General features: G+C 36.7%; 1 protein-coding gene across 5 annotated transcripts in view; it reads right to left on the reverse strand.

Annotated features, from left to right (window-relative positions):
• KLF8 (KLF transcription factor 8) overlaps nt 1–27,533 on the reverse strand; it is a 267,384-nt gene that overhangs the window by 172,525 nt on the left and 67,326 nt on the right. For 2 of the 5 annotated variants that reach the window (XM_077145458.1, XM_077145457.1), the window contains exon 1: nt 3,700–10,062. The exons of 2 other annotated variants lie outside the window; for them this stretch is intronic. In XM_077145458.1, coding sequence (XP_077001573.1) covers nt 3,700–4,129 — 430 coding nt within the window. In that variant the 5' untranslated portion in view covers nt 4,130–10,062. Of the gene's footprint in view, nt 1–3,699; nt 10,063–27,533 lie in introns of those variants that run through there. One more of the 5 variants, XM_077145459.1, reaches the window with a different exon arrangement.

Consider the following 27,533-nt stretch of genomic DNA (forward strand, 5'->3'; position numbering starts at 1 on the left):
TACATAAATAAGTAAACACACTTTTCATTTTTTTAATTAATTAGAGTTGATTTTCTGTCATGGTCGATCAAGAGAGTCAATAACTAATAACACAATCAAACTCTTAATTCTGTTTGTTGGGTAATTTTAATTTTTTATATTTATTTTTCTGCATTTGTGGATTTTTAAAAAATCACACCCTGTTTTATAATCTGATAAGTAAATAAAGCTACTGCTATTAATTGTTTTTAACTAAAATTTTTGAGTTTCTTCATTGACTATTCTGGGCTTCTCAGGCCCATATTCTTCATAATACAGTTTTCAGCTTATTAACCTTTATTGTCAAATCACATAACCTACCACTACTGCTGTAAGGAAAATAGAGGTCCCTTTTTATTTTTGGATTCTGACTGTGGGAAGGTATAAATTGTTAACCAAACTTTGTGAGCTGAATATAGACACTTAATTACAGACACTTAGGATAGTTATGTGGGGCATTTACCTTAATACTGCTTGAATATTGACTTAGCTTGAGTAAAAACAGTGTGAGGCACAGACTCTTGGTAGTCAAAATAATCATTTGGAGTGAGCTTAAACCAGTATATAGTCTCATTTACCACCATCCTATTAGTTTTTAAAATATACATTCATAATTTTGTACCAATACAAATTGAGCCAAAAGCTGTAAATAAAACACATATCGAATGGGGAAATAACAGACTTTTCAACAAGTAGTGCTGGGACAACTGGATACCCACATGGAAAAGAATGAAGTTAGACCCTTACTTCACACCATATACAAAAATGAACTCAAAATGGACTCAAACACTAAGTGTAAGAGTAAAAATTATAAAACTCTTACAAGAAAACATAATGGTAAACATTTATGACCTTGAATTTGGAAAATAATTCTTAACTATGACACCAAAAGTATGACCATTAAAAGAAAAATACAGATAAATTGAACTTCATCAAAATTGAAAATATTTGTGCTTCAAAGGACACCATCAAGAAGGCAGAAGGACAATCCATAGAATGGAAACAAACATTTGCAAATCATGTATCTGATAAGGAACTTCGTTTCAGTGTATAAAAAGAACTCTTACAACTCTATAATAAAAAGACAAATGCAATTTAAAACTGGGCAAATGATATGTATAGACAGTTCTCCAAGAAAGATACATAAATGGCCTATAAACACACAAAAATGTGCTCTACATCATTAGTCATCAGGGAAATGCAAATCAAACAACAATGAGATATCACTTCATTCCCAAAGTATGGCTAGAATAAAAATTCAGATAATAAGTGTTGGTAAGGATGTGGAGAAATCACAACCCTCATACATTGTTTATGGGAATGTAAAATGGTGCAGCTGCTATGGAAAATAGTCTGGCAGATCCTCAAATGATTAAGTCACGATATTACCCAACAAACAATTCCTCTCTTAGTTGTATGCCCAAGAGAAATTAAATCATGTCCACAAAATCTTGGACATGAATGTTTATAGCAGAATTATTCATGATAGCCAAAAGATGGAGACAACTCAATTGTTCATCAACTGATGAATGCACAAAATGTGGTATATATCCATACAATCAAATATTGTTCATCTGAAAAAAGAATGAAGTGCTGAAACATACCAAGACATGGATGAATGTTGAAAATATAAGGCTAAGTAAAAGAAGCCAGTCACAAAAGACCATATATTATAAGATTACATTCATATGAAATGTCTAGAACAGAGAAATCTATAGCGATAGAAGGTTGATTAGTGGTTTCCTTGGGTTAGTGCAGGGTAAGAGGAAGCATGTAGGAGGCTCGAGGGATAGAAGTGTGATAGCTAAGGGTACTGGGCTTCTTTTTGGATTGATGAAAATGTTCTAACATTGATGTGGTGATGGTTACACTTATCTTTGAATATACTAAAATTCAATGAATCATAAACTTTAAATGCAGAAATGTATCACATGTGAACTGTATCTCAATAAAACTGTTTATTAAAAATGTAAAAAAAAACCCCACATGTTCTTCTATGTTCATAAGAAGCAATCATATTGTCCCATGCTAGGAAGCTCCTCAAGAAGATTTACTCTCATAATGATAGTGACTAAATGCAGAAAATTTAAAAATGTTTTTGTATGAGGAAGAACAAAGGAATGTCATTACTGCAGTGTGCTGAAAACAGATAGTAATTAATACCTTAAAATTTCAACTTATGTGTGAGATTAAAGCAAAAAATGTTTATTTGGTACAAAATTTATATTTTGACTAGTGCATTTCCTAATATAACTTAGGTAGATAGCTTGGTTGAAGACCATATTATACATGGAAGCTCAGGTAGGACATGAGATTCTGTTAGTTTGTCCAGAGTGATGCCCTGATGAAACCCAGAGTGATTTGATCAGTGAGTGGAAAAGTATTTGCAAGGGGACTCCCTTTGGGGAATAGTGAGAATGGGGGAAAATTCAACTTCCCCAAGTTGAATCTTGATATTCCCACAAGCAGTGTGGACAACCAAAGCTATAGGCTGAGCCCCCAGTCTTGGGGGTTGTTCATATGAAACTTAACCCCACAAAGGACAGGTCAAGCCTACTTAAAATTAGGCCTAAGAGCCACCCCCAGGAGAACCTTTTTTGCTGCTCAGATGTGGCCTCTCTCTCCAGCCAACACAAGCAAACTCACCACCTTCCCCCTGTCTACGTGGGACATGACTCCCAGGGGTGTGGACCTTCCTGGAAACATGGGACAGAAATCCTAGAATGAGCTGAGATTCAGCATCAAGGGATTGAGAAAAACCCTAGAATGAGCTGAGACTCAGCATCAAGGGATTAAGAAACCTTCTCGAACAAAAGGGGGAACAGTGAAATGAGACAAAATGTCAATGGCTGAGAGATTTCAAACAGAGTCAAGAGGTTTTCCTGGAGGTTATTCATATGCATTAAGTAGATATCACCTTGTTATTCAAGATGTAATGGAGAGGCTGGAGGAAACTGCCTGAAAATGTAGAGCTGTGTTCCAGTAGCCATGTTTCTTAATGATGACTGAATAATGATATAGCTTTCACAATGTGACTATGTGATTGTGAATACCTTGTGTCTGATGCTCCTTTTATCTACCCTGTCAACAGACAAGTAGAACATATGTAATAAAAATAAATAATAGGGGGAACAAATGTTACAATAAATTTAGTTTGAAATGCTAGTGATCAATGAAAAGGAGGGGTAAGGGGTATGGTATGCATGAATTTTTTTTTCTGTTTTCATTTTATTTCTTTTTCTGAATAGATGCAAATGTTCCAAGAAATGATCATGATGATGAATATGCAACTATGTGATGATATTGTGAATTACTGATTATACATGTAGAACGGAATGATCAAAATAGGAATGTTTGCGTTTGTTACGTGTTTTTTGGTATTTAAAAAAATTAAAAAATTAAAAAATAAATAAATAAAAGTAGGAGGAATTTAAAAAAAAAGATTTTCTCTCAAATTATTGTCCAAAGGAATGGAATTGATTACAGCTAGTTAAAAAATTAATATACATAAAGATCTATATCTAAAACTGGTAGAAAATACTATGAAAAGAGACATCTCATTCACATTATCAATGCAATAAATAAAATAACCCATGAATGAGCCTAAAAAAAAAATAAGCATGACCTATAAAAGCAAGTTAGAGAATATAAGACAAAACTTAAATAAATAGAAAGGCATACCTTGTTCTTGGGTAAGAAGACTCAATTCTTTAAAGATATAAGTCCTCCCCATGATAATCTGTAAATGAAATGTAGTCTCAATGAAAATGCTAATGGGATTGTTCTTATTAGGCAAGCCAATTCTAAAACTCATTTGGGAAAATAAGTGTGTGAGAACTGCCAAGAAATTTCTAAAAGATAAGTAATGAAGGAAGATTATTAGATGTTTTGCTGGTCTGAAACCCCAAAAAGCCATGTTCATTAATTCTGATTCAATACTGTTGGATGGGATCTTTTTTATTAAGTTGTTTCCATGGAGATGTGACCAACCCAATTGTGGGAAGGACCTCTTGATTAAGTTGTTTCCATGAAAACGTGCACCTGCCCATCCAAGGTAGATATTAATCCTTTTACTGGAGCCCTGTGTGAAGACAATAAAAGACAAAAACATAAAGAGAGGTCAGACTTGACACAGGGAGCAGAGAGATGAAACAAAGACACAGACGCTTGGGGATGTTAACCTAAGAGATGAAACCCAGAGTCTATCCTGGATAAGCTAAATGAGGACCCACAAATACTTAGAGACAAAACCTCTGGAAACATAAGAAAAGCAATTAATGTAATACACCATATTCACAAATGAAAGCAGAAAAATCACATGATCGTCTTGATTGATGCAAAAAAAAGGCATTCGACAAAATTCAACATTCTTTCTTAATGAAAACACTTCAAAGGATAGGAATAGAAGGGAACTACCTCAAAATGATAAAGGGAATATATAAAAAACCCACAGCTGACATCATCCTCAATGGAGGAACTGAAAGCTTTCCCTCTAAGATCAGGAGCATGACAAGGATGCTCACTGTCACCACTGTTATTCAACATTGTGCTTCAAGTTCTAGCCAGAGCAATTAGACAAGAAAAAGAAATAATAGGCATCCAAATTGGAAAGGAAGAAATAAAATACTCATTGCTTGCAGATTATATGATATTATATGTTGAAAATCCCAAAAAATCTACACCAAAGCTACTAGAGCTAATAAATGAGTACAGCAAAGTGGCAGGATACAAGACCAATGCTGAAAAATCAGAAGAGTTTCTACACATTAGTAATGAGCAATCTGAGGAAGAAATCAAGAAAAAAAATTCCATTTATAATAGCAACCAAAAGAATAAAATATTTAGGAATAAATTTAACTAAGAATGACAAAAGACCTATACACAGAAAACTACAATAACTTGCTTTAAGAAGTCACAGAAGACCTAAATAAATGGAAGGGCATACCATATTCATGATTGGAAGACTAAATATAAAGATGTCAAGTCTACCCAAATTGATTTATAGATTCAATGCAATACTAAATAAAATCACAAAACCTTACTTTGCAGAAACAGTAAAACCAATAACCAAATTTATTTGGAAGGGAAGAGTGCCCTGAATAGCTAAAAATATCTTGACAATGAAAAATGAAGTGGGAGGTCTCACATGGCCTGACTATAAAGCATATTATGAAGCTACAATGGTGAAAACGGCACGGTGCTGACATAAATATAGTTACACTGACCAATGGAATCAAATAGAGTGTTCAGATATAGACCCACTCATTTATGGACAACTGATCCTTAATAATGTGGTCAAGCCAAACCACCTGGGGCACAGCAACCTCTCCAATGAATGGTGCTTGGAGAACTGGACATCCATATGCAAAAGCATGAAAGAGGATTCAAATCTCACACTGTATGCAAAAATAAAATCAATTGGATCAAAGATCTAAACACTAGAACTAAGACCATAAAAATTTTTCAAAGAAAATGTAGGGAAATATCTTATAAATCTTGTAATTGGAGGTGGTTTCCTAGACCTTACACCCAAAGCACGAGCATTCAAAAGAGAAATAGATAAATGGGAATACCTTAAAAGTAAACTTTTTTTTCTTGCATTAAAGAACTTTGTTCAGAAAATAAAAAGGCAGCTACGCAATGGGAGAAAATACCTGGAAACCACATATCAGAAAAGGAATTAGTGTCCATAATATATAAAGAGATTCTTCAACACAACAACAAAAGGACAAAAACACAATTAAAAAATGAGCAAAAGACATGAACAGACACTTCTCAGAAGAGGAAATAAAAGTGGATAAAAGGTACATGAAAAGATGCTTAACTTCATTAGTTATTAGGGAAATGTAAATCAAATCTACAATGAGATATCATCTGATACCCACTAGTGATAATGGCCATCATAAAAAAAAAAACAGAAAATGACAAGTGTACAATGGTACAACCACTCTAGAAGGCAGTTTGGTAGTTCCTCAGGAAGCTACGTATAGAATTGCCATATGATCCAGTAATCCCATTACCAGGTATATATTCAGAGGGCCTGAGGGGGAACGACATAAATGGACATTTGCACACCAATGTTTATAGCAGCATTATTTACAATTGCCAAGAGATGGAAACAGCCTAAATGTCTATCAATGGAAGAGTGGCTCAACAACCTGTGGTGTATACATACAGTGGAAATATTATACAGCTGTTAAGACAGAATAAAATCATGAAGCATATAACAACGTGGATGAACCTTAAGGACATTATGGTGAATGAAATTAGCCAGAAACAAAAGGACAAATACCATATGGTCTCACTAATATGAACATTAATGGGTGAACTTTGAGAATGAAATTGTTATCAGGAGATAGAAATAGGGTAGGGATTGGGCAATTGGTGCTGAAGGAATTTATATTGTGCAATAGGACTGTTTTAGTTTGCTAGCTGCCGGAATGCAACACACCAGAGACGGATTGGCTTTTGTGCTGGTTTGAAAGGATGTATGCCCCCTAGAGAAGCCATGTTTTAATCAAAATCCCATTTCATAAAAGTAAAATAATCCTTGTTCAATACTGTATGTTTGAAACTGTAATCGGATCATCTCCCTGGATGATGTGATTTAGTCAAGAGTGGTTGTTAAATTGGATTAGGTGACGACATGTCTCCACCCATTTGGGTGGGTCTTGATTGGTTTACTGGAGTCCTATAAAAGAGGAAACATTTTGGAGAAAGAGATTCAGAGATAGCAGAGAATGCTGCAGCATCACGAAGTAGAGAGTCCACCAGCCAGAGACCTTTGGAGATGAAGAAGGAAAATGCCTCCTGGGGAGCTTCATGAAACAGGAAGCTAAGGAGAAGAAGCTAGCAGATGATGCTGTGTTTGCCATGTGCCCTTCCAGATGAGAGAGAAGCCCTGACTGTGCTTGCCATGTGCCTTTCCACCTGAGAGAGAAACCCTGAACTTCATCAGCCTTCTTGAACAAAGGTATCTTTTCCTGAATGCCTTTGATTGGACATTTCTATAGACTTGTTTTAATTGGGACATTTTCTCGGCCTTAGAACTGTAAACTAGCAACTTATTAAATTCCTCTTTTCAAAAGCTGTTCTGTGGCTGGTATATTGCATTCACCAGCAGCTAGCAAACTAGAACAGCTTTTAAGAAAAGGGTATTTATTTTGTTAGTTCTTCAGAGGAAAGGCAGCTAACTTTTCACTGAAATTCTTTGTTATGTGGGAAGGCACAGGATGGTCTCTGCTGGCTTTCTCTCCAGGCCCCTGGGTTCCAACAACTTTCCCTGGGGTGACTTCTTTCTGCATCTCCAAAGGCCTGGGCTGAGCTGCAAGTGCTGAGATGAGGAATGCCGAGCTGCTTAGGCTGTGCTACGTTGTGCTCTCTCTCATTTAAGCACCAGTCAATTAAGTCAAACATCATTCACTGCAGCAGGCACGCCTCCTAGCCAACTGCAGATGTAATTAGCAACAGATGAGGTTCACACACCATTGGCTCAAGACGACAGCAACAGAACTAGGTGCCTTCACCTGGCCAAGTTGACAAGTGAATCTAACTACCACAAGGACTGACTGTAAAAATTCAGAAACAGCACAATACTACCTGATGGTAGCATAATAATATAAGTACACTGAATGAAGTTGAATGTGAGTATGATTGAGGGAGATATGCTGGGGGCATGTATGAAACCAGAAGGAAAGATAAAAGGATAAAGTCTGAGATGGTATCATTTAGGAATGCCTAGATAGTGGACAATGATGGTGATTAAATGTACAAATTAAAAAATGTTTTTGCATGAGGGAGAAAAAAATGGATGTCAATATTGCAGGGTGTTGAAAATAAACGGTATAAATAGACGGGAAGAGTAAAATCAATACAAGCTAGGATCTATAGTCAACAGTAACACTGTAATATGCTTCCACTGAATGCAACAAAGGCATGCCAAAATTAAATGTCAAAAGACATGGGGCATGGGGAATGGGTATGGATTCTTTGTGGAAGAAAAGGAAATGTCTTCATATAGATTATGGTCCACTTAGGTTGGATTGCATGATGTATGAATAAAACTGTTCAAAAATGAACAGAGAGAAACAAGTGCTAGGGAACATGCAGAGAAAGAGATGTACCTTTTCACTGTGGGTAGGAAAATGAGAGGTGCAGCCACTTCAGAGGGTAGAATGGTAGTTCCACAGTAGGCTAGGGGTGGGTTTGCCATATGATCCTGAAACTATGTTGCTCTGTATATACCTAGAGGAACTGAGTGTGGGAACAGGAATGGACATTTGCACACTGATGTTTATTGAGGCAGGGTGATCCACAATAGATGGAGGTGGCCTAAGGATACAACAACTTAGGAATGGAAGGTGGAACTATGGTGTATACACACAATGGACTACTGAGAAGCTGCAAGAAGGAATCAAGTTGTGAGACATGGTACTAGATGACTGAACCTTATTAAGAGCTGTATGTTGAATGAAATGTCAGGAACAAAGACAAATATTATCATGCCACAATCATATGGACTAAGTAAAATATAAAAACTCAGTGAACTGAATTCGAGAACATGGGTTAATAGGTTGGAGGCTATTGTAAAGGGTCCTAGACTGTAGGCTTTTATGGCAGTCACACATATCCAGGAGGTATAACTGTATATTGAGCTGTTTATTTATAACCTGATTATTCCCAGTACTTAGGGTAATTATGTGACACCTGAGACTTAGAGGTCTGAAGCTACGGAAGTCAGCAGTGCCCTAACAGGAGCAGTTTAAAAAGTTGAAAAGTGATCAAACTTCGTCAAGAGATATGAATGAAGCTGATCTGGATGGGTCTAAGGTAAATCAGAATACAGGGTAAAGGATGATATCGTCCATATTTTAAAACATCAACTTCTTTGTGAGACTAAAGGAAGAGATATTTATTTGGTGCGAAATTTATATTTTGGGTAGTGCATTACTTAATTTAACTTGTTAAATTAACAAGTTGGTTAGTTTAGCTGAACACCATAAGCACATGGAAAACTTGAATAAGGCATAAGATTTTGTTGGTTTGTCTGGGTTAGTGTGATGCCCTGATATATCCCAGAGTAATTTGGGCAGCGAATAAAGTAGTATTTACAAAATCCCCTTGGGGTACCTGGGAGAAAGGAGGAAATATTCAACTTACCCATTCAGAGAATTTCTGATATTATCACATGTAAGAGGGACAACCAAATCAATTGGCTGAACCCTCGATCTTGGCGTTTGCCCCTGTGAAGCATTCCTCTAAAGGATAAGCTGAGTATATTTAAAATTAGGCCTAAGAGTCACCCCCAGAGAGCCTCTTTTGTTGCTCAGATGTGGCCTCTCTCTCTAAGCCAACTCAGCAGGAGAACTCACCGCTCTCCCTCCTATATGGGACATGACCCCCAGGGTGTAAATCTCCCTGACAACATAGGATAGAAATCCCAGGATGAGCTGGGACCCAGCATCAAGGAATTGAAAAAACCTTCTTGATGAAAAGGAGGAAGAGAGAAAGGAGACAAAATAAAATTTCAGTGACTGAGAGATTTCAAATAGAGTCAAGTGTTTATCATGGAGGTTATTCTTCTGCTTTATATAGATATTCCTTTTAGTTCATGGTATATTAGAGTGGCTGAAGGGAAGTACCTGAAACTATTAAGCTGTGTTCCAATAGCCTTGATTCTTGAAGATGACTGTATAAAGATATAACTTTTATACTGTGACAGTGTGAGTGTGAAAACTTTGTGGCTGATGCTCCTTTTATCCAGGGTATGGACAGATGTGTAAAAAAATAGGGACAAAAAACAAATATATAATAGGGGGGACAGAGTAAAATAAATTGGGTAGATGGAAATACTAGTGGTCAATGAGAAAGAGGGGTAGTGGGTATGGTCTATATGAGTTTTATCTTTTTTCTTCTTATTTCTTTTTCTGGAGTAATGCAAATGTTCAAAAAAATGATCAGTGTACAAAATTAGATATAGGAAGATATCACTGCAGTACTTTCTGTGGAAGCAAAATTCTGGAAACAACCTAAATGTCCATCAGAAGAGGACTGAATGACTAAATCTAAGTACATTAATAGAATGAAAAAAAATAACCATTAAAAAGTCTACTAGGAGGTGGACTCCTGAAAAGGTGGAGTAAGGGCCTCTAAAATTCTCTTTCTTAAAAGAAATGAGAATACTGGGAAAATTATCAAAATCAGTGTTTTCAGAATTATGTATATTAATCAAAGATTTAGAACAGTCAAAGAAGCATTTACTCAAGAAAAAGTTTGAATGTCAGTAAGAACAATGAGTTCTGTGGCAAGTTAACTTGATGTGTTCCCATCCCTCTAGAGGAAGCTGAAAACCAGCTACTTCACAGTCATGGTAGATGTGAAATCAAAATCCTACCAGGCACTAGAATGGACAGTGCAGGTTTTGAGTGCTTCAGAAAGCCTCATGTTACTACTGAGAACAGAACTGTCATAATTTGACCTGCCTGGCAGTTTCCTAGAAAATCCCTACTCAAAAAACTTACTATTTTACCTGACTCAGAGCTCTCTCAATGGGAAAAGCCCTATCCCCAGAGTGTTAGTAGAAAAATATCAGCAGCAATTGTTTAACACTGCACATGCCTAAGGCACCAATCCAACAACAGCACTCAAACAAGAGACTGGTCAACACACTTAAAAGAGATATCTGAGTCCATACAATGGAACATGATTCAGCCATAAAAGAAAATGAAATTCTAATATGTACTACAACATGGAAGAACCTTGGAAAATTATACTATGCAAAAAAAAGACAAACAAAAAAGGCTATATAGGGCGGGCCGCGGTGGCTCAGCGGGCAAAGTGCTTGCCTGCCATGCCGGAGGACCTCGGTTCGATTCCCGGCCCCAGCCCATGTAAAAAACAAACAAACAAACAAAATACAATAAAACAAGAAAATGTTTAAAGATGTTTCCCTTTCTTCCTCCCTTCCTTCCTTCCATCCTTCCTTCCTTCTCTCTGTCTTTCCTTCCCTTCCTCCCTCTCTCTTAAAAAAAAAAAAAAAAAAAAAATGAAAAAAAAGGCTATATATTGAATTTTTCCATTTACGTACAATGTTCAGATAGGTAAATACATAGAAATAAAGTAGATTAGTGGTTGCCAGAGATTGGTGGGAAAGAGAACAAGGAATGGCTGCTAATGAGTATGGGGTTTCTTTGGGGGGTATGAAAATAACTAAATATACAAAAAACAGATAACTTAAACAGAGTATGGGAATGATGTCTCATTGAGTAGAGAATAACAATGCAGAGACACAAAAAGCATAAAAAGGAATCAAATGGAATCTTTGAAGTTGAAAAGTACAATAACAAATGAAAAACTCCCTATAGGGGTTCAATAGCATACCTAATCAGGTAGAAGAAAAAATCAACAATTGTGAACATAGGTCAATTGAGATTATCAAATCTGAGAAATAAAGGAAAAAGAATGAAGAAAAATGAACAGAGCATTAGAGACTTGTGGGATAACATCAATCATGCCAACATATACATAATGGAAGTCCCCAAAAAGAGAGAAGGGGATGGAAATAATATTTGAAACAATAATGGCCAAAACCTTCCAAAATTTTATTTAAAAATTAATCTATACATCTAAGAAGTTCAATAGACTCCAAGTGGGATAACCTCAAGGAAATCAATACCAGGACATATCATAGTCAAAATGTTGAAAGAGAGAATCTTGAAAGCAGCAAGGGAAAAACAACTCATTCCGAGCAGAGACTCAGCATCAAGGGATTGAGAAAACCTTCTCAACAAAAAGGGGGAAGAGTGAAATGAGACAGTGTCAATGGCTGAGAGATTCCAAACAGAGTTGAGAGGTTATCCTGGAGGTTATTCTCACAAATTAAATAGATACCACCTTTTTATTTAAGTTACATTGGAGAGGCTGGAGAGAAGTGCCTGAAAATGTAGAGCTGTGTTTCAGTAGCCATGTTTCTTGATGATGATTGCATAACAATATAGCTTTCACAATGAGACTGTGTGATCATGAAAACCTTGTGTCTGATGCTCCTTTTATCTACCATTTCAACAGACGAGTAGAACATATGGAATAAAAATAAATAATAGGGGGAACTAACGTTAAAATAAATTTAGTTTGAAATGCTAGTGATCAATGAAAGGGAGGGGTAAGGGGTATGGTATGTATAATTTTTTCTGTTTTCATTTTATTTCTTTTTCTGATGTCTTTTTATTTCTTTTTTCTGAATTGATGCAAATGTTCTAAGAAATGATCATGATGATGAATATGCAACTATGTGATGATATTGTGAGTTACTGATTATATATGTAGACCGGAATGATCAAAATAGGAATGTCTGCATTTATTTGGGGGTTTTTCTGTATTTAAAAAAATAAAAATAATAAAAAAGAGGTTATATCACAGAAAAAAATAAAGTTTATCCTTGTAAACTGTACATAGTTGGATCATGTTTTTAAAATCCATTCTGTCAAACTCTTCCTTGTGATTGGAGTTTTTAATCCATTCACATTTAATACAATTACTGATAAAAAGGGACTCACATCTGCCATTTTGCTATTTGTTTTTTGTGTTTTATGTCCCTTTTTGTTCCTTCATTACTGTCTTCTTTTCTGTTAAACATTTGTAGTATACCATTTTAATTCTCTTGATGCTCCACTAATTATATTTTTTGAGTAATTTCTCTTCAGCCTTGCATTCCAGATGCTCATTAGAAGATATCAACCTTACACACTACTGAGTTGTCTATTATACTGTATTTATAAACTTTATATTTTCTGTTGCAAAACATATTGTGACATCTTTGCTATTCAATTGCCAAAAACTTAAATGATGGAGTATTTATAGAATTAGGAAAGGTAATGGATCAGTACATCTACTTTGGAAATCTGTTTGGCAGTATCAACTAAAGTTGAACATAAGCTTAACCTAAGACAGAAATTCTACTCCTTTATATATACCCAACAGAAATAAGTGTGCATATTGTTACAAAAGATCATATACATGAATATATACAGCAGCATTATACATAATAGCCAAATACTGAATACCATCCAACAGTCATCAACCTTAGAAAGAATAAATAAATTATGGTATACCCACACAATGGAATACTACACACCAATGAAAGAAAGAACAAACCACCGCTACATACATTAATGAATCTTACAATCACAATGTTGAGTAAAATAAACTAGGCACAATGAGTACTTACTAGGATTCCACTCATATAAAGTTCAAAAACAGCTAAGACTAATCTATGATGCTATAAGTCAGGATCATAGATTCCTTTGGGATGTGGTAACTGAAGGTAATAGTGGGGTGAGGCTTCTGAGAGGTTGGCAATATTCTGGGTTTTTCATTTCGTTTTGTTTTGTTTTTGTCTAGGTGCTAGTTACACAAGTATATTTAGTTTATGAAATTTCATCAAGCTGTACAATGATTTCTATGCTGTTCTACATGTTATAATTTGATAAGAATCAATCAGAATATTATATAGAGAATGTTTCTCCATCTCTCTTCTGACAGAGAAAGAGAAAAGGGTACATTTGAGATCAATGGAACAACACATACAAAAGTTCTGCGATGAGAAGGACCATGCTATGTTTTTAGAATGGTGACTGGTTCAGTAGGATAGGACCACAGAGTATACCCACAGGGAAGGCAGAGAGGTAGAACAAGCCTTTTATTTCTGGAATAGCATGAAAATATTTAATGAAATATAAAATTATTGCTTATATGCATTTCTAACAGAGCTTTTATTTAAATGTCCCAGAAGTACCTCAAACTTAACATGGAAACTATGGCACAAAACATCCCTAGCCTGATACTGCACCCATACAGTAAAACTTGCTTTTCCTTTGGTATTCCCTCTCTCAGTTAGTGGCACCATTCTCTACTCTATTGTCAAATCAAAAATCTTGGGAGTCATCTTTAATTCCTCCTTCTCTCCCATAACTAATAATGAAATTTTGATGCCACCTCACCTATTTTATATATTTAGAATCCATCTCTCTTCACCTCAATGCCTATTATCTTAGTTTAGGCTTTCCTCTTTTTTCATTTGAACTATTACAAAAGCTAATAGATTTCCTGTCCCTAGACTCTCCTCTCTTCTAGCATATCCTCTATACTGCTGTAGCATGATATTTTTAAGCATCAAAATCCTTAGCATATCTTATACTGTCTTTCACAATCTTTCTGACTCTACAGCCCTTGTCTCCTCCAAACAAAGCTACTCTTCTAAACAGCACCCCTAGCTGGCTACATGATGATTTTCATTATATTTTCATTATGCCTTGAAATTCCTTTCATATTCAGTACATGTAGAATTCTAGAAATTACAGAGATAATATACCTGAAAACTGCTTGCCACTCCTCCTAACCCCTCTAAACTACTCCCTAAGAGGAATGAATAATTATATGACTGGCCAGATTTCAGGACACTGATTGGGTCCCATTTATTAGAGGTCAGGGTCATTATGTATTAAAATACCAGTATGTGGTTGTGGTTAGTACTTTCTTCTCTTTTCTTGATAAGGCTTATCTGTTTTCTTCTGTAACAATGTAGTGAGCTGTGTGTAAGGCCTTGAAATTTCAGTCTAGATTTAGGTAGAGGAATAGGGTTCCATAGGCTTCTCTTAACCATAAGATCCAGCCTGATTCACCATAGTTCTCTGAATAGGGTAACACTCTGTCTCACAGGTATTATTTTGTGTCTTTTTACCATTTTATCTTGTTTGAATCTTCCTCAGGAACTTTGCGGAGTGGACAGCTGTGGTCCAAGGTAGGAATTAGCTTTTCCTTGGTCTTCTGGGCCCAATACCATAAAATTCTACTATTACTTATAAAGGTGTACATGCATACAAAAAAAATTAGCCTCAGGACTTTATGTCCCCAAATAAGCCTTATCACTAGCATTTTGTCTGCCTCTGTTTTTGACAAATCAAGACTACTCTTGGAAATCTGCCATCACTGACACTGTTGAAAAGCATTTGTGAGGGTGCATGGGTGGTTCAGTGGTAGAATGCTCACCTTCCATGAGGGAGACCCGGGTTCAATTCCTGAACCGTGCACCCCCCCAAAAAAAAGCATTTGTGAGTGTCCACAGCCTAGGTCCTAGAGGAATTCCCTGCATTGGGCACGTTTTAAATACCTTGGCCAAATATTAATGAAGATAAATCTAATAACTTTAAAAAAAACAGGAAGAAGCAACTTCATAGGAAAGAAATCCATTTTATAACTGTATATTCTAAGTATTCTCTGAAAGCAAGGTTTGAAAACAGCAACAATGGTTTAAGAAAAATCCATTTTCCAAAAGAAACAGAAAGCTAAGGAATACTCAATAACAGGTACAATCCCTTGACAATTTCCATGGGACTAATTTCTATACCAAGTGACCACCTGAAAGGATTTGGTCGTATATCTGTACTCCAGTACTAATTTGTTCATTTTAGTCATGAGATTGACTTATATTCAGATGGCTATTATTATTTTTTAAAGATGCCGATGAGTTATTTCTCTTCTCATTCTATAACAAGTAGAGAATTCAAAGCAGATTGAACAGGGTTAAACAGCAAGGTAAGGATTCAGCCTGTATAAATAGCCAAACATCTGGAAAGTAAAGGCTTTCAGACCCTAAAATCACTAAGACAAAGCAAGAAAGTTTCCAACTGCCTTCCCTAGAAATTTGTGGAAACTATTAGCCACTCTTCTGAGACGGCTTATGGAGAGACTAAGTAAAATCCACAAATAGCATCAGCCTCTTGTTTTAGGATAATCCTTCCTAAATATAAACTTAAATGTTTTACCATGATACACACACACACACGCACACATACATACATACATCAACCTATTGGCCTATCCTTCTGTTTCATCCTAACACATACACACATGTGTGTGTGTGTAACTATATGGATGTGCCAGTTTGAAAGTATCATGTACCCCAGAAAAGCCATGCCTTAATCCTGACTGAATCTTGTGGATGCAGCTGTTTCTTTTAATCCTGATTCAATGTGTATGTTGGAAATCTTCTACTAGATTTTCTCCATGGAAATGTGACTCACCCAATTATGGTGTGACCTTTGATTAGGTGGAGATGTGACTCCACCCATTCCAGGTGTGTCTTGATTAGTTTACTGAATACTTTCAATGAGGAAACATTTTGGAGAGAGCCAGAAACAACAGAAATGACAGAGCCTACAGAAATGACAGAAGTCTCAGAGCTGACAGAGAGAGAAGATGTAGATGCTTGGTGAACAGTTGTTTCAGAGAACTGAGACACGGATGTTTGGAGATGCTTGGAGCCCAGCAGGAATCACCATAAGATGCTGAGCAAGCCACTACCAGGAGAGAGCCAAGGGAAGCCAAGAGATGGAAGCCAGCCCTGGAGAAGCAAAGTGAGGAACCCCCATAGGAAAAGAGGCTGAAAGCAATGGAGCCTAGGAGCAAGGGACTAGCAGATGTCAGCCACATGACTTCCCCGCTCACAGAGGTGTTCCAGACCCATCACACTTTCCTGAGTGCAGGTAAGTTCTTGTTGGGGCCTTAATTTGGACACTTTCACTTCCTTAGAACAGTAAACTTATAACTTATTAAATTTCCCTTTTTAAAAGCCCTTCCAGTTCTGGAATATGGCATTCCAGCAGCTTGCAAACTAACACAATGGAATTATTGATGTTCAACCACTTTTGACCAACAAAAAATGACAATTTCATATGGTTCAACTACCAACTATAAACATATCCTTCCAATTCAGTCTGAAAGGCTAACTATGGCCTTATCTTCTCCAAGGCAGAAAGAACCCTTTCAGTGCTGGCCAGGAGTTCTTGACAGAGTGGGAAAGAAGGCCCTGGTCTGAGCTTACTGCCCCTGGTGCTTGAATGCCTATCTGACTTCCCTCAACCACCCTCCCAGGATACACACACACTGCCACAGCCCCAGTATGCCTGTAAGCTTGCCAGGCTAGGCCTGAACTGCTGGCTTTCCAGAGTCTGCCACCACACAGTAGGAAAAACTTAATAGCAAATAAAAACTTATTCTTATAGGACCTCCTGCCATTTCCATCAGGCCAGACATTACTGAGATTAGAGGTAGGAAATGAATTTTTAGACCAACTTCTATGGTATTTTCCATAATTGAAGGGACCTCCCTTACTTGAAAAGAAAATGGTAAAGATGTTTAGTATCTCCTCCAATCCTCTACTGACCTCTGACATTAAGCTAATAGACTTTTAAAAATGTTTTTTCATTATAAACAGATTTTACAATTTATCCACAGTTTCACTTAAAATAGATATTGATATAGTAACTAAAAACAATAAGCTTATAAAGTAGTTAAAGTAATTAACATGGTAAAATGTACTTGACTATCTAAATGTTTTCTTGTACAACAGAAGAAACTGAGAAATCTGATCTGAATCCTAGCCTAACACTAACCAATTATGTGACTCTGGGCAGGTCACACCTGTAATCTGAGCATAGTGGTTAAATGCATAGATTCTGGAACCACTATACTTGTATGACTTTGAACAAATTAATTAATTCCTTTATGCCTTAGTTTCCCATCTGCAAAATGGGGACAAGAAGAGTGCCTATTTTCTAAGGTCAAATGAAGATTGCATAGCTTAATTCATGTAAAACATTTATAAAAGTAGGTGGTTATGTTAAGTGCTAAATAAATGTGAGCTATTGTTATGTCCAATAATTTTTACTGGGCAAAGGGAATGAATGACATGTTCTGATCAAACAGTCTAATTAACCAGTAATTACTATGACTATCACCAAGGGTTATTACTTTTTAAATCATAATTAAAATGGAAGAAAAGTTTTAAAAAAGAAGTTCATAGAACAGTTGAGGAGTTGCACACCCCTACTTTGGCTACAGGTGAGGAGAGACAACTCTCTCAGTCCTGCAGCTACAGAACCCACACAGGGACCTGGGAGCCAGCAGACTGATTTTATACAGATACATCAAAAACGTTCCTACAAAGAAAAGCCCAAGGCCAGATGGTTTCAAAGGCAAATTTTATGAAACATTCCAAAAACAACTAATACCAATCCTGCTCAAATTTTTCCAAAAAATTGAGGAAAAAAGAATTCTACTTAATTCATTTTATGTAGCTAATATCATTTTAATACCAAAACCAGGTAAAGATGCTATAAGAAAGGAAAACTACAGGGCAATCTCCCTAACGAACATAGATGCAAAAATTCTCAACAAAATATTAGCAAATCAAATCCAATAACACATTAAAAGAATTATACACCATGACCAAGTGGGGTTTATACCAGAAATGCAAAGGTGGTTCAACACAAGAAAATCAATCAATGTAATAAAGCATATTAACAAATCAAAAGGCAAAAATCACATGATCATCTCAATTGATGCTGAAAAAGTATTCGACAAAATTCAACATCCTTTTCTGATAAAAACACTTCAAAAGGTAGGACTCAAAGGCAACTTTGTCTATATGAAAAAGTGGATATATGAAAAAATCACAACCAACATTGCACTCAATGGTGAGAGACTGAAAGCCTTCCCACTGAGACAGGCAATGAGACAAGGGTGCCCTCGGTCACCCCTATTATTCAACACTGTATTAGGATTTCTAGCTAGAGCGATTAGTCAGAAAAAAAGAAATAAAAGGCATCCATATCAGAAAAGAAGACCTAAAACTTTTATTATTTGCAAATGAGATAATACTATACTTGGAAAATCCTGAGAAATTCACAACAAAGCTTCTTAAGCTAATGAACAAATTCAGCAAAGTGGAGGGATATAAGACAAATGTGCAAAAATCAGTAATGTTTATAATGTTTATACAAGCAATGACCAAACTAAGGAGACAATTAAGGGAAAAATTATATTCAAAATAGCAATTAAAAGAATCAAATATCTAGGAATAAGCTTAACCAAGGATGTAAAGGACCTGTACAGAGAAAACTACATAAAATTGTTAAAATAAATCAAAATAGGTGGAAAGACAGTCCCTGCTCATGCTTAGGAAGGGTGAATATAGTTAAGTTGTTAATTTTATCCAAATTGATCTACAGATTCAAAACCATACCAATCAAAATTCCAACAACCTACTTTGATGACATGGAAAAGCTAGTTATTGAGACCTCAAATAGCTAAAAATATCCTTAAAAAGGAAGAATGAAGTGGACAGATTAACACTTCCAGAATTTAAAACTTATTATAAAGCCACAGTGGTCAAAATACCATGGGACTGGCACAAAGGCAGAAGTACTGAACAACAGAATCAAGTCAATAGTGCAGAAACAGACCACCAAATCTACAGTCAACTGATCTTTGACAAGGCCCCCAAATGCACTGAACTGGGACAAAAAAGTATTTTGAATAAATAGGCATGGGAGAACAGGATATCAATAGCCAAAAGAATGAAAGAGGACCCATACATTAGACACTATACAAAAATTAACTTAAAGTGGATACAAAGACCTAAATGTAAGAACCAGTATCATATAACTCCTAGAAGAAATCAGGGAAACATCTTCAAGACCTAATAATAGGAGGTAGCTTCCTAAACTCTACACTCAAAGCACAAGCAACAAAGGAAAAATAGATAAATCATAACACCTCAAAATCAAAGCATTTGAGCCTCAAAAGACATTGGTAAAAAGGTGAACAGGCAACCTACTCAAATGAAGAAAAAACTTGGAAATCACATACTGGATAAAGGTTTAATAGCCTGTAAATATAAAGAAATCAGACAACTCAACAGAAGAACAAACAATTGTAAAATGGGCTAAAGATATGAGTAGTTATTTTTCTGTAGAGCAAATACAGACAGCTCAAAAGCACATGAAGAGATGCTCATTTTCACTGGCTACAAGGGAAATGCACATCAAGATGAAAATGACATACCACCTCACACCTTGAAGAGTAGCTGCTATAAAGCAAACAGGAAACTACAAATGTTAGAGAGGATGTAGAGAAACTGGGGCACTTAAGCACTGCTGGTAGAAATGTATAATGGTACAGCCACTAAGGAAGGGAGTTTGGCAATTCCTTAGGAAACTAAATATTTAGCTGCCCTGTGAACCGGCAATAGCACTATTCGGTATATAGCACTCTTCTGAGTATACCCAGAAGAGCTGAAGCCAGTGACACAAACAGACATTTGCACACCAATGTTCAAAGCAGCATTATTCACAATTTCCAAAAGATAGAAACAATCCAAGTGACCATCAGACGAGTGGATTAACAAAATGTGGTATATACATATGATAGAATATTATGCAGCAGTAAGACAAAATGATGTCCTGAAGCATATAACAAGATGGATGAACTTTGAGGACATAATGCTGAGTGAAATAAGCCACATGCAAAAGCATAAATACTGTATGACTCCACTTTTATGACCATGGTAAAGGTAAAATCAGAGCATAATAATACAGAATATAGGGGACCTAGAGATACACTGAAGATAGAGATAGAGGAATGGTCAGCTAATGAGTTTGAAATCAAAGGTAAGGGAATAGATAGAAGTGAAGGTAGTTCACTAGTGGATATATAAGTAATATTAGCATATTGAAGATGAACATGGTTGAAAGGGGTTGTATAGACCATGTGTCCTACTGATTAACACAGGAAATATGAATAAGTTCTCCCATGAACTACTTCAAAGGTACAAATCTTGTACAAAGAGTGAATAAGTTTGGGGTATAGGGGGAAAATTGATATTGCATGCTATGGGTTATGTTAATAGAAAAACCCCAACAGTATCAAAAGCAACAACAGGGGTAAATAATGGGGGAAGGGTCAAGAGTTAAGGGGAGGCTTAGATTTTCTATTTGGTGAGGGTGTGTTTATTGGTTATCTTTCTCTTGGGAACAAAGAAATTATATGAAATTCAGAGCACTGATGGACTATTGACTTCAGTCATTATACATGATGCCTAATGAATGGAGGTGGCTGAAGAATGCACTGAGAAGTAGATTGATGAACAATGGTGTATACTTATGATCGAATATTGTGCTACTAAAAGGGAACAAAGTTGTGAGGCATGAAACATTGTGAATGAACCTGTGGGACACTGAGTGAGGCAAAATAAGACAAAAACAAAACAGCAATTATTATATGGTCTCTTTTAGAAAATGCTTATAAGAAAACAGGGGCATAGACTATAAGCTCTTATAGCAGTCATATTTAGACCAGAGTGGTAATTATTTCTGGATTTTGAGAGGCTGTTTTATATATGCATAACCTGGTATTTAGAGATAAGAATGAAGGTGATCAGGTCAGGATTAAAATCTCAGAATACAGGGGTAAGGAACACAATGCCTTTATTTTAGAACCTCACCTACTCTTTGAGACCAAAGGAAAAAAGGTTTATTTTTCCAGAAACTAAATTTTCTGTAGCACATAATATAACTCAACCTGTCTGGATAGCGCAATTAAACAATCCAAACACAGGTAGCCCAGAATAAGAATGAGGGCCTTTAATACTGTATAGCTTAATGTAATGCCTGGATAAATCCCAGAGAATATTAAGCAGATAATCAAAAATTATTGGTAAAGTCCCTTAAGGGATAGGAAAAAAATTATGGAAATGTTAAACTTTACCCATCCTCTCCCTTTGGGGCAAACTCGCCCTCTTCACAGGCTTGGGTGTGTCCGCTCTCCTGGCCCGAGGCTTCTTGACTTCAGACCTCAGCCTCCATGGTTTTGCCTCTGAAGTTATTTTTCCTCCAATGTGTCCCTTCTCTGAACCCCCCCAGTCCAGACTGGCAGTGGCTCTGTTTATACAGGTCCCACAGCACTTTCATTGGCTTTCTATGCAGTAGCCTTGGATCATGCCCATCAGACATAAGGAGCTTCCACAAATCCTTCCTGGATAATTGCATGTCTAATTCTGGCTTTCTCTGAAATGGCTGACTGGTTCCACATTTGGTTAAATCCTCACACAGGGCACTATTCTCTGGGGTCTCCCTTTCTGGAGGCCCAGAATTTTCCAGGACCTCAATTTCTGGTTTCTTTCTACTCAAGAGTTCAGTTTTCAGCTTATCTCTCTCCTGTCACATTTCACTATAAGCTGTGAGGAGAAACCAGGCACTTTCAACATTTAATTTGGAAATCTCGTCTGCTAAATATCCAAGTTCATGGCTTTTAAAATCAGCCTTCCAGCCAAAGCCATTCATCAATTTTGCCAGATTATCTGCCATTTTAAAACAAGGCTTGCCTTCCTCCCAGTCTGTAATGACATGTGCCTCATTTCTGTCTAAGTCTTCATCGAAAGTGTCTTTAGACTACACATTTCTATCAACAGTCTTTTCAAAGCATTCTAGGCCTTCTCTATCAAGCTTCTTGCAACTCATCCAGATTCTTTCCCTTATCCATTTAAAAAGCCATTCCAACATGTTTGGTATTTTCAAACTGCAGCAGCAGCACCCCACTCTCTGGTATCAAAATCTGTTCTAGTTTGCTAGCTGCTGGAAAGCAGTATATCAGAAACAGAATGGCTTTTTAAAAGGGGAATTTAATGAGTTGCTAGTTTACAGTTCTAAGGCTGAGAAAATGTCTAAACAAGTATATAGAAATGTCCCATCAAAGGCATCCAGGGAAAGATACCTTGGTTCAAGAAGGCCGATGAAGTTCAGGGTCTCTCTCTCAAGAAAGAAGGCATATGGAGAACACAGTCAGTTTCTCTCTCATCTTGAAAGGTACATGGCAAATACGATCAGGGTTCCTCTCTCATCTGGAAGGGTACATAGTGAACACGGCAGCATCTGCTAGCTTCTTCTCTTGGCTTCCTGTTTCATGAAGCTCCCTGGGAGGCATTTTCCTTCTTCATCTCCAAAGGTCGCTGGCTCATGAACTCTCTGCTTCATGCTCTCTCTGAATCTCCTTCATTCTCCAAAATGTTTCCTTTTTCATAGGACTCCAGAAACTTATCAAGACCCACCCAAATGGGTGGAGACATGTCGTCACCTAATCCAGCTTAACAACCACTCTTGATTAAATCATATCTCCTGGGAGATGATCTGATCACAGTTTCAAACACACAGTATTGAATAGGGATTATTCTGCCTTTAAGAAATGGGATTTAGATTAAAACATGGCTTTTCTAGGGGACATACATCCTTTCAAACCAGCACAAAGCCCAACTGTGTAGGTGAAATCATTACCCTCCCCACCATGTGGGACATGATATCCAGGGGTTAAAATCTTCCTGGCAGTATGGGAAATGACTCCCAGGGATGAGTCTACACCTTGCACCATGGGATAAACAATGCCATCCTGACAAAAAGGGGAAAAAGAAGATACAAATGAGGTATCAGTGGCTGAGACAGTTCAAAGAGAGTCAAGAGGCTATTCTGGAGGTCACTCTTAAGCTTCAGTTAGACATTGCTACCTATCATAACCTGTCAAACAAACCCTGTCAGGACAATTCCAGCCAATCCTAAAGAAAACCTAGGGTAATACATAAGATTCTATAAAGGTTCCATGCACTAGGGTAACTTTCCAGAAACCTACAACCTCCAGAGGGGTCCCTGGACCAGATAAAATCCTCTGAAATCTAGAGGAGCCAGCCTCCACAGAATATCAGCTAGATCCATCTCCCTACCCATATTATTGACAGCCCCTTCTAACATGAAAAAGTTAGAATGGGCATAACCAAAATACCCCTAAAGAGTGAGATAAAGGTCAAAGGTGATGGTGGAGTTATACAGAGAAGTCAAAGGTTTAACAAATGACTATGATTGCTGGATCATTATATTGATATTTATTTTAGTCTCAAGTATCTTAAAGCAGCTAGAAGTAAAAACCTAAAACTGTGAAATTGTAACCCATACCAAACTCTGAAATCTGTTCTACAACTAATTGTTGTACCGTGCTTTGAAATGTATTGCTTTTTTATATAAATGCTTTTTTTCACACTCAAAAAAGCTGATTGTTTGCAGCGGTTCCAAGATGGTGGGTTAGTGAGGTATGGAATTTAGTTCATCCTCCATAGCAGCTAGTACATAGCCAGGAACATTACAGAACAACTGCTGGGGCCACATCAGTGACCAGACACAATGTCCACCACTCTGAACAAGCTGGACCAGCTGTGATCCCACATAGAACTATAAGGCCCCCAAGCCACAGAAAGAGACTTTACTAGCAGCAGGGGCTTACCTCAACCAAGTTCCAATTAACAAAATTCGGAGTACTGAAAACAGGCCCCCAGCTCAGATAAACCTCAAATAAGAGCTAAAGGTACTAGGAGTTTTTGCCCCAGCATAGAGGAGACAGGTCTGATGGGAAAAAAAAAACAAAACAGAGGCTTTTGGATCAGACAGCACAAAATACTTGAAAAGATCTGGACCCTAAAAAGGGGGGGCACCTAGAACCTGGAGATACACAGAGCAACGTATCAACTTAAGCTCTTGATTAACAAGCCCAGGGAAAGTGTTCCTGCTTGGAAAAGGATTTTTTTTTTGGCTTTGCTTCTACTACATAACAACTCATTAGATAGAACTACAAAGATTCTCAGGCTCTAACTTCCACAGGCAAGGGCAGAAGTAAGCTTATCTGAGAGACAAAGAGACTGGTTATGTGAAAGGAGTTAATTCCCTGGAGGCTGTACCTTCCCCAAGAGAGGGATGAGGCCCAAGTCAGGTGAAATCCTTCCCTCAAGGAATTTCAGACCCCATGGACTGGAAAACTGAAGTCATTTAAGCCAGCCGACAACCTCTCCTCTGTCTCAATCAAGCCCCCATCATTGGAGAGTCTGCTGAAGTTAAAGGTACCGCATCACTTTATGCTGGTGTGAAACCACAGGCAGAAAAGCACCACATTCTGGGCAGGATAGGAAAAACAGAGTCTAGAGGATTCATAGGAAAGTCTGTCAACCTGCTGGGTCTCACCCTCAGGGAAAACTGATGCACATGACTCTTTGCTCCTGAGAGGAGGCCAGCCTGGTATAGGAAAATCTGATTGCAGTCCATAATATCTAAGTAGACCCTATTAATGAAGAAAAAAGGCTCCATATAGCAGGGCAAGACACAGAAAAACAAGAACTGAAAAATTTTGATCCATTAAACAAAACCTATGCTAGAATAAGCTGAACTGAATGTCAAAGAACACATAGAGAACAAAACCATCCAGCAAGAAAATCCTAGGTAAAACAGTGAAAACAATCTCCAGAGTAAACTGATTAAAAAGAAATCAAATGCCCAGACACCAGCATAAAATACAGAACCATACTAGGAAAATTGAAGATATGGCCCAGTCAAAGGAATAAATCAACAATTCAAATGAGATACAGGAGTTGAAACTAATTCAGGATGTTTGAACAGACATGGAAAATCTTATCAAAAATCAAACCAACGAATTGATGGCAGATTTAAAGAAGGCAATGGGTGAACAAAAAGAAGATACAGAAAGTCTAAAAAAGACATCACAGAACTTATGAAAATGAAAGGCACAGTACAAGAGCTGAAAAATAAAAACAATGGAAACCTACAATGTTAGATTTCAAGAGGCAGAAGAAAGGATTAGTTAACTAGAGGACTAGACATCTGAAATCCAACACACAAAAGAAAATATAGGGAAAAGAATGGAAAACTATAAGCAGGAACTCAGGGAACTGAATGACAACATAAAGCACCCAGATATACCTCTTGTGGGTGTCCCACAAGGAGAAGAGAAGGGTAAAGTATGAGAAAGACTAATGGAGGAAATTATCACTGAAAATTTCCCATCTGTTATGAAAGACATAAAATTACAGAACCAAGCAGTGCAGTGTACCCCAAAAGGAAGAGATCCAAAAACACATACTACAAGATATGAATCAGATTGTCAGATGTCAAAGAGAAAGAATTTTGAAAGCAGCAACAGAAAAGCAATCCATTACATACAAGGGAAGCCCAATAAGACTATGTGTAGATTTCTCAGCAGAAACCATGGAGGCGAGAAGACAGTTGGGATGATATATTTAAATTACTAAAAGAGAAAAACTGCCAACCAAGAATTCTATATCCAGCAAAATTGTCCATCAAAAATGAGGAGGAAACTAAAACATTTTCAGGCAAAACATCACTGCCAGGATTTGTGACAAAGAGACCAGCTCTGCAAGAAATATTAAAAGGAGCACTAGAGGCAGATAGGAAAAGACAAGAGACAGAGGCATGGAGAAGAGCATAGAAATGAAGAATAACATTAAAGGTAAAAAGAGAAAAAAATCAGATGTGACATATAAAATCTAAAAAGCAAAATGGTAGAAGAAAATACTACCTTTACAGTAATAACACTAAATGTTAATGGATTATACTCCTCAATCAAAAGATATAGACTGGCAAATGGATTAAAAAACAGGACCTATCTATATGCTGTCTACAGGAGACTCATTTTAGACTCAAAGACAAACACAGGTTGAAAGTGAAATGTTGAGAAAAGATTTCATGCAAACAATCAGAAAAGAGCAAGAGTGGCTATGCTAATATCTGACAAATTAGACTTCAAAAGTAAAGCAATTAAAATAGACAAAGAAGGATACTATGTATTAATAAAAGGAACAATTTAACAAGAAGACATAATAATTGTAATACTTATGCACCAAGTCAGAGAGCTCTAAAATATGTAAGAGAAACACTGAAAAGAGAAATAGACACTTCTACCATAACAGTTGGAGACTTCAATTCCACACTCTCATCAATGGATAGAACATTCAGACAGAGGATCAATAAAGAAACAGAGAATTTGAATAACAGAATAAATGAACTAGACTTAACAGACATTTATAGAACAGTACACCCCACAACAGCAGGATACACACTTTTTTCTCAAGTGCTCATGGACCGTTCTCAAGGATAGACCATATGCTGGGTCACAAAGCAAGCCTCAATAAATTTAAAAAGACTGAAATCATACAAAACACTTTCCCTGATCATAAAGAAATGAAGTTGGAAATCAATAATAGGCAGAGGGTCAGAAAATTCGCAATTACATGGAGGCTAATTCTTAAATAACCAGTGGTTCAAGGAAAAAATTACAAGAGAAATCAGTAAATATCTCAAGGCAAATGAAAATGAAAACACAACATATAAAAATTTGTGGGATGCAACAAAGGCAGTGCTAAGAGGGAAATTTATTGCCTTAAATACCTATATCAAAAAAGAACAAAGAGCAAAAATTGAAGAATTAATGGTTCACTTGGAAGAAATAAAGAACGACAAAATAACCCCAAAGCAAGCAAAAGGAAACAAATAACAAAGTTTAGAGCAGAAATAGATGAAATTGAAAACGTGAAAACAATCAATAAAACCATAAGTTTTCTTTGAAAAAATCAATAAAATTTATGAACCCTTAGAAAGGTTGACAAAAAGAAAAAGAGAGAGGATGCAAATAAACAAAACCAGAAATGGAAGAGGAAATATAACCACTGACACCACAGAAACAAAGGAGGCAATGAAAGGATATTATAGAGCAACTTTATGCTAATAAACTAGACAACACAGATGAAATGGATAACTTCTTAAAAAGGCATGAAC

Source organism: Tamandua tetradactyla, chromosome X (assembly GCF_023851605.1).
Source record: "Tamandua tetradactyla isolate mTamTet1 chromosome X, mTamTet1.pri, whole genome shotgun sequence".
Classification (NCBI taxonomy): Eukaryota; Metazoa; Chordata; class Mammalia; order Pilosa; family Myrmecophagidae; genus Tamandua; species Tamandua tetradactyla.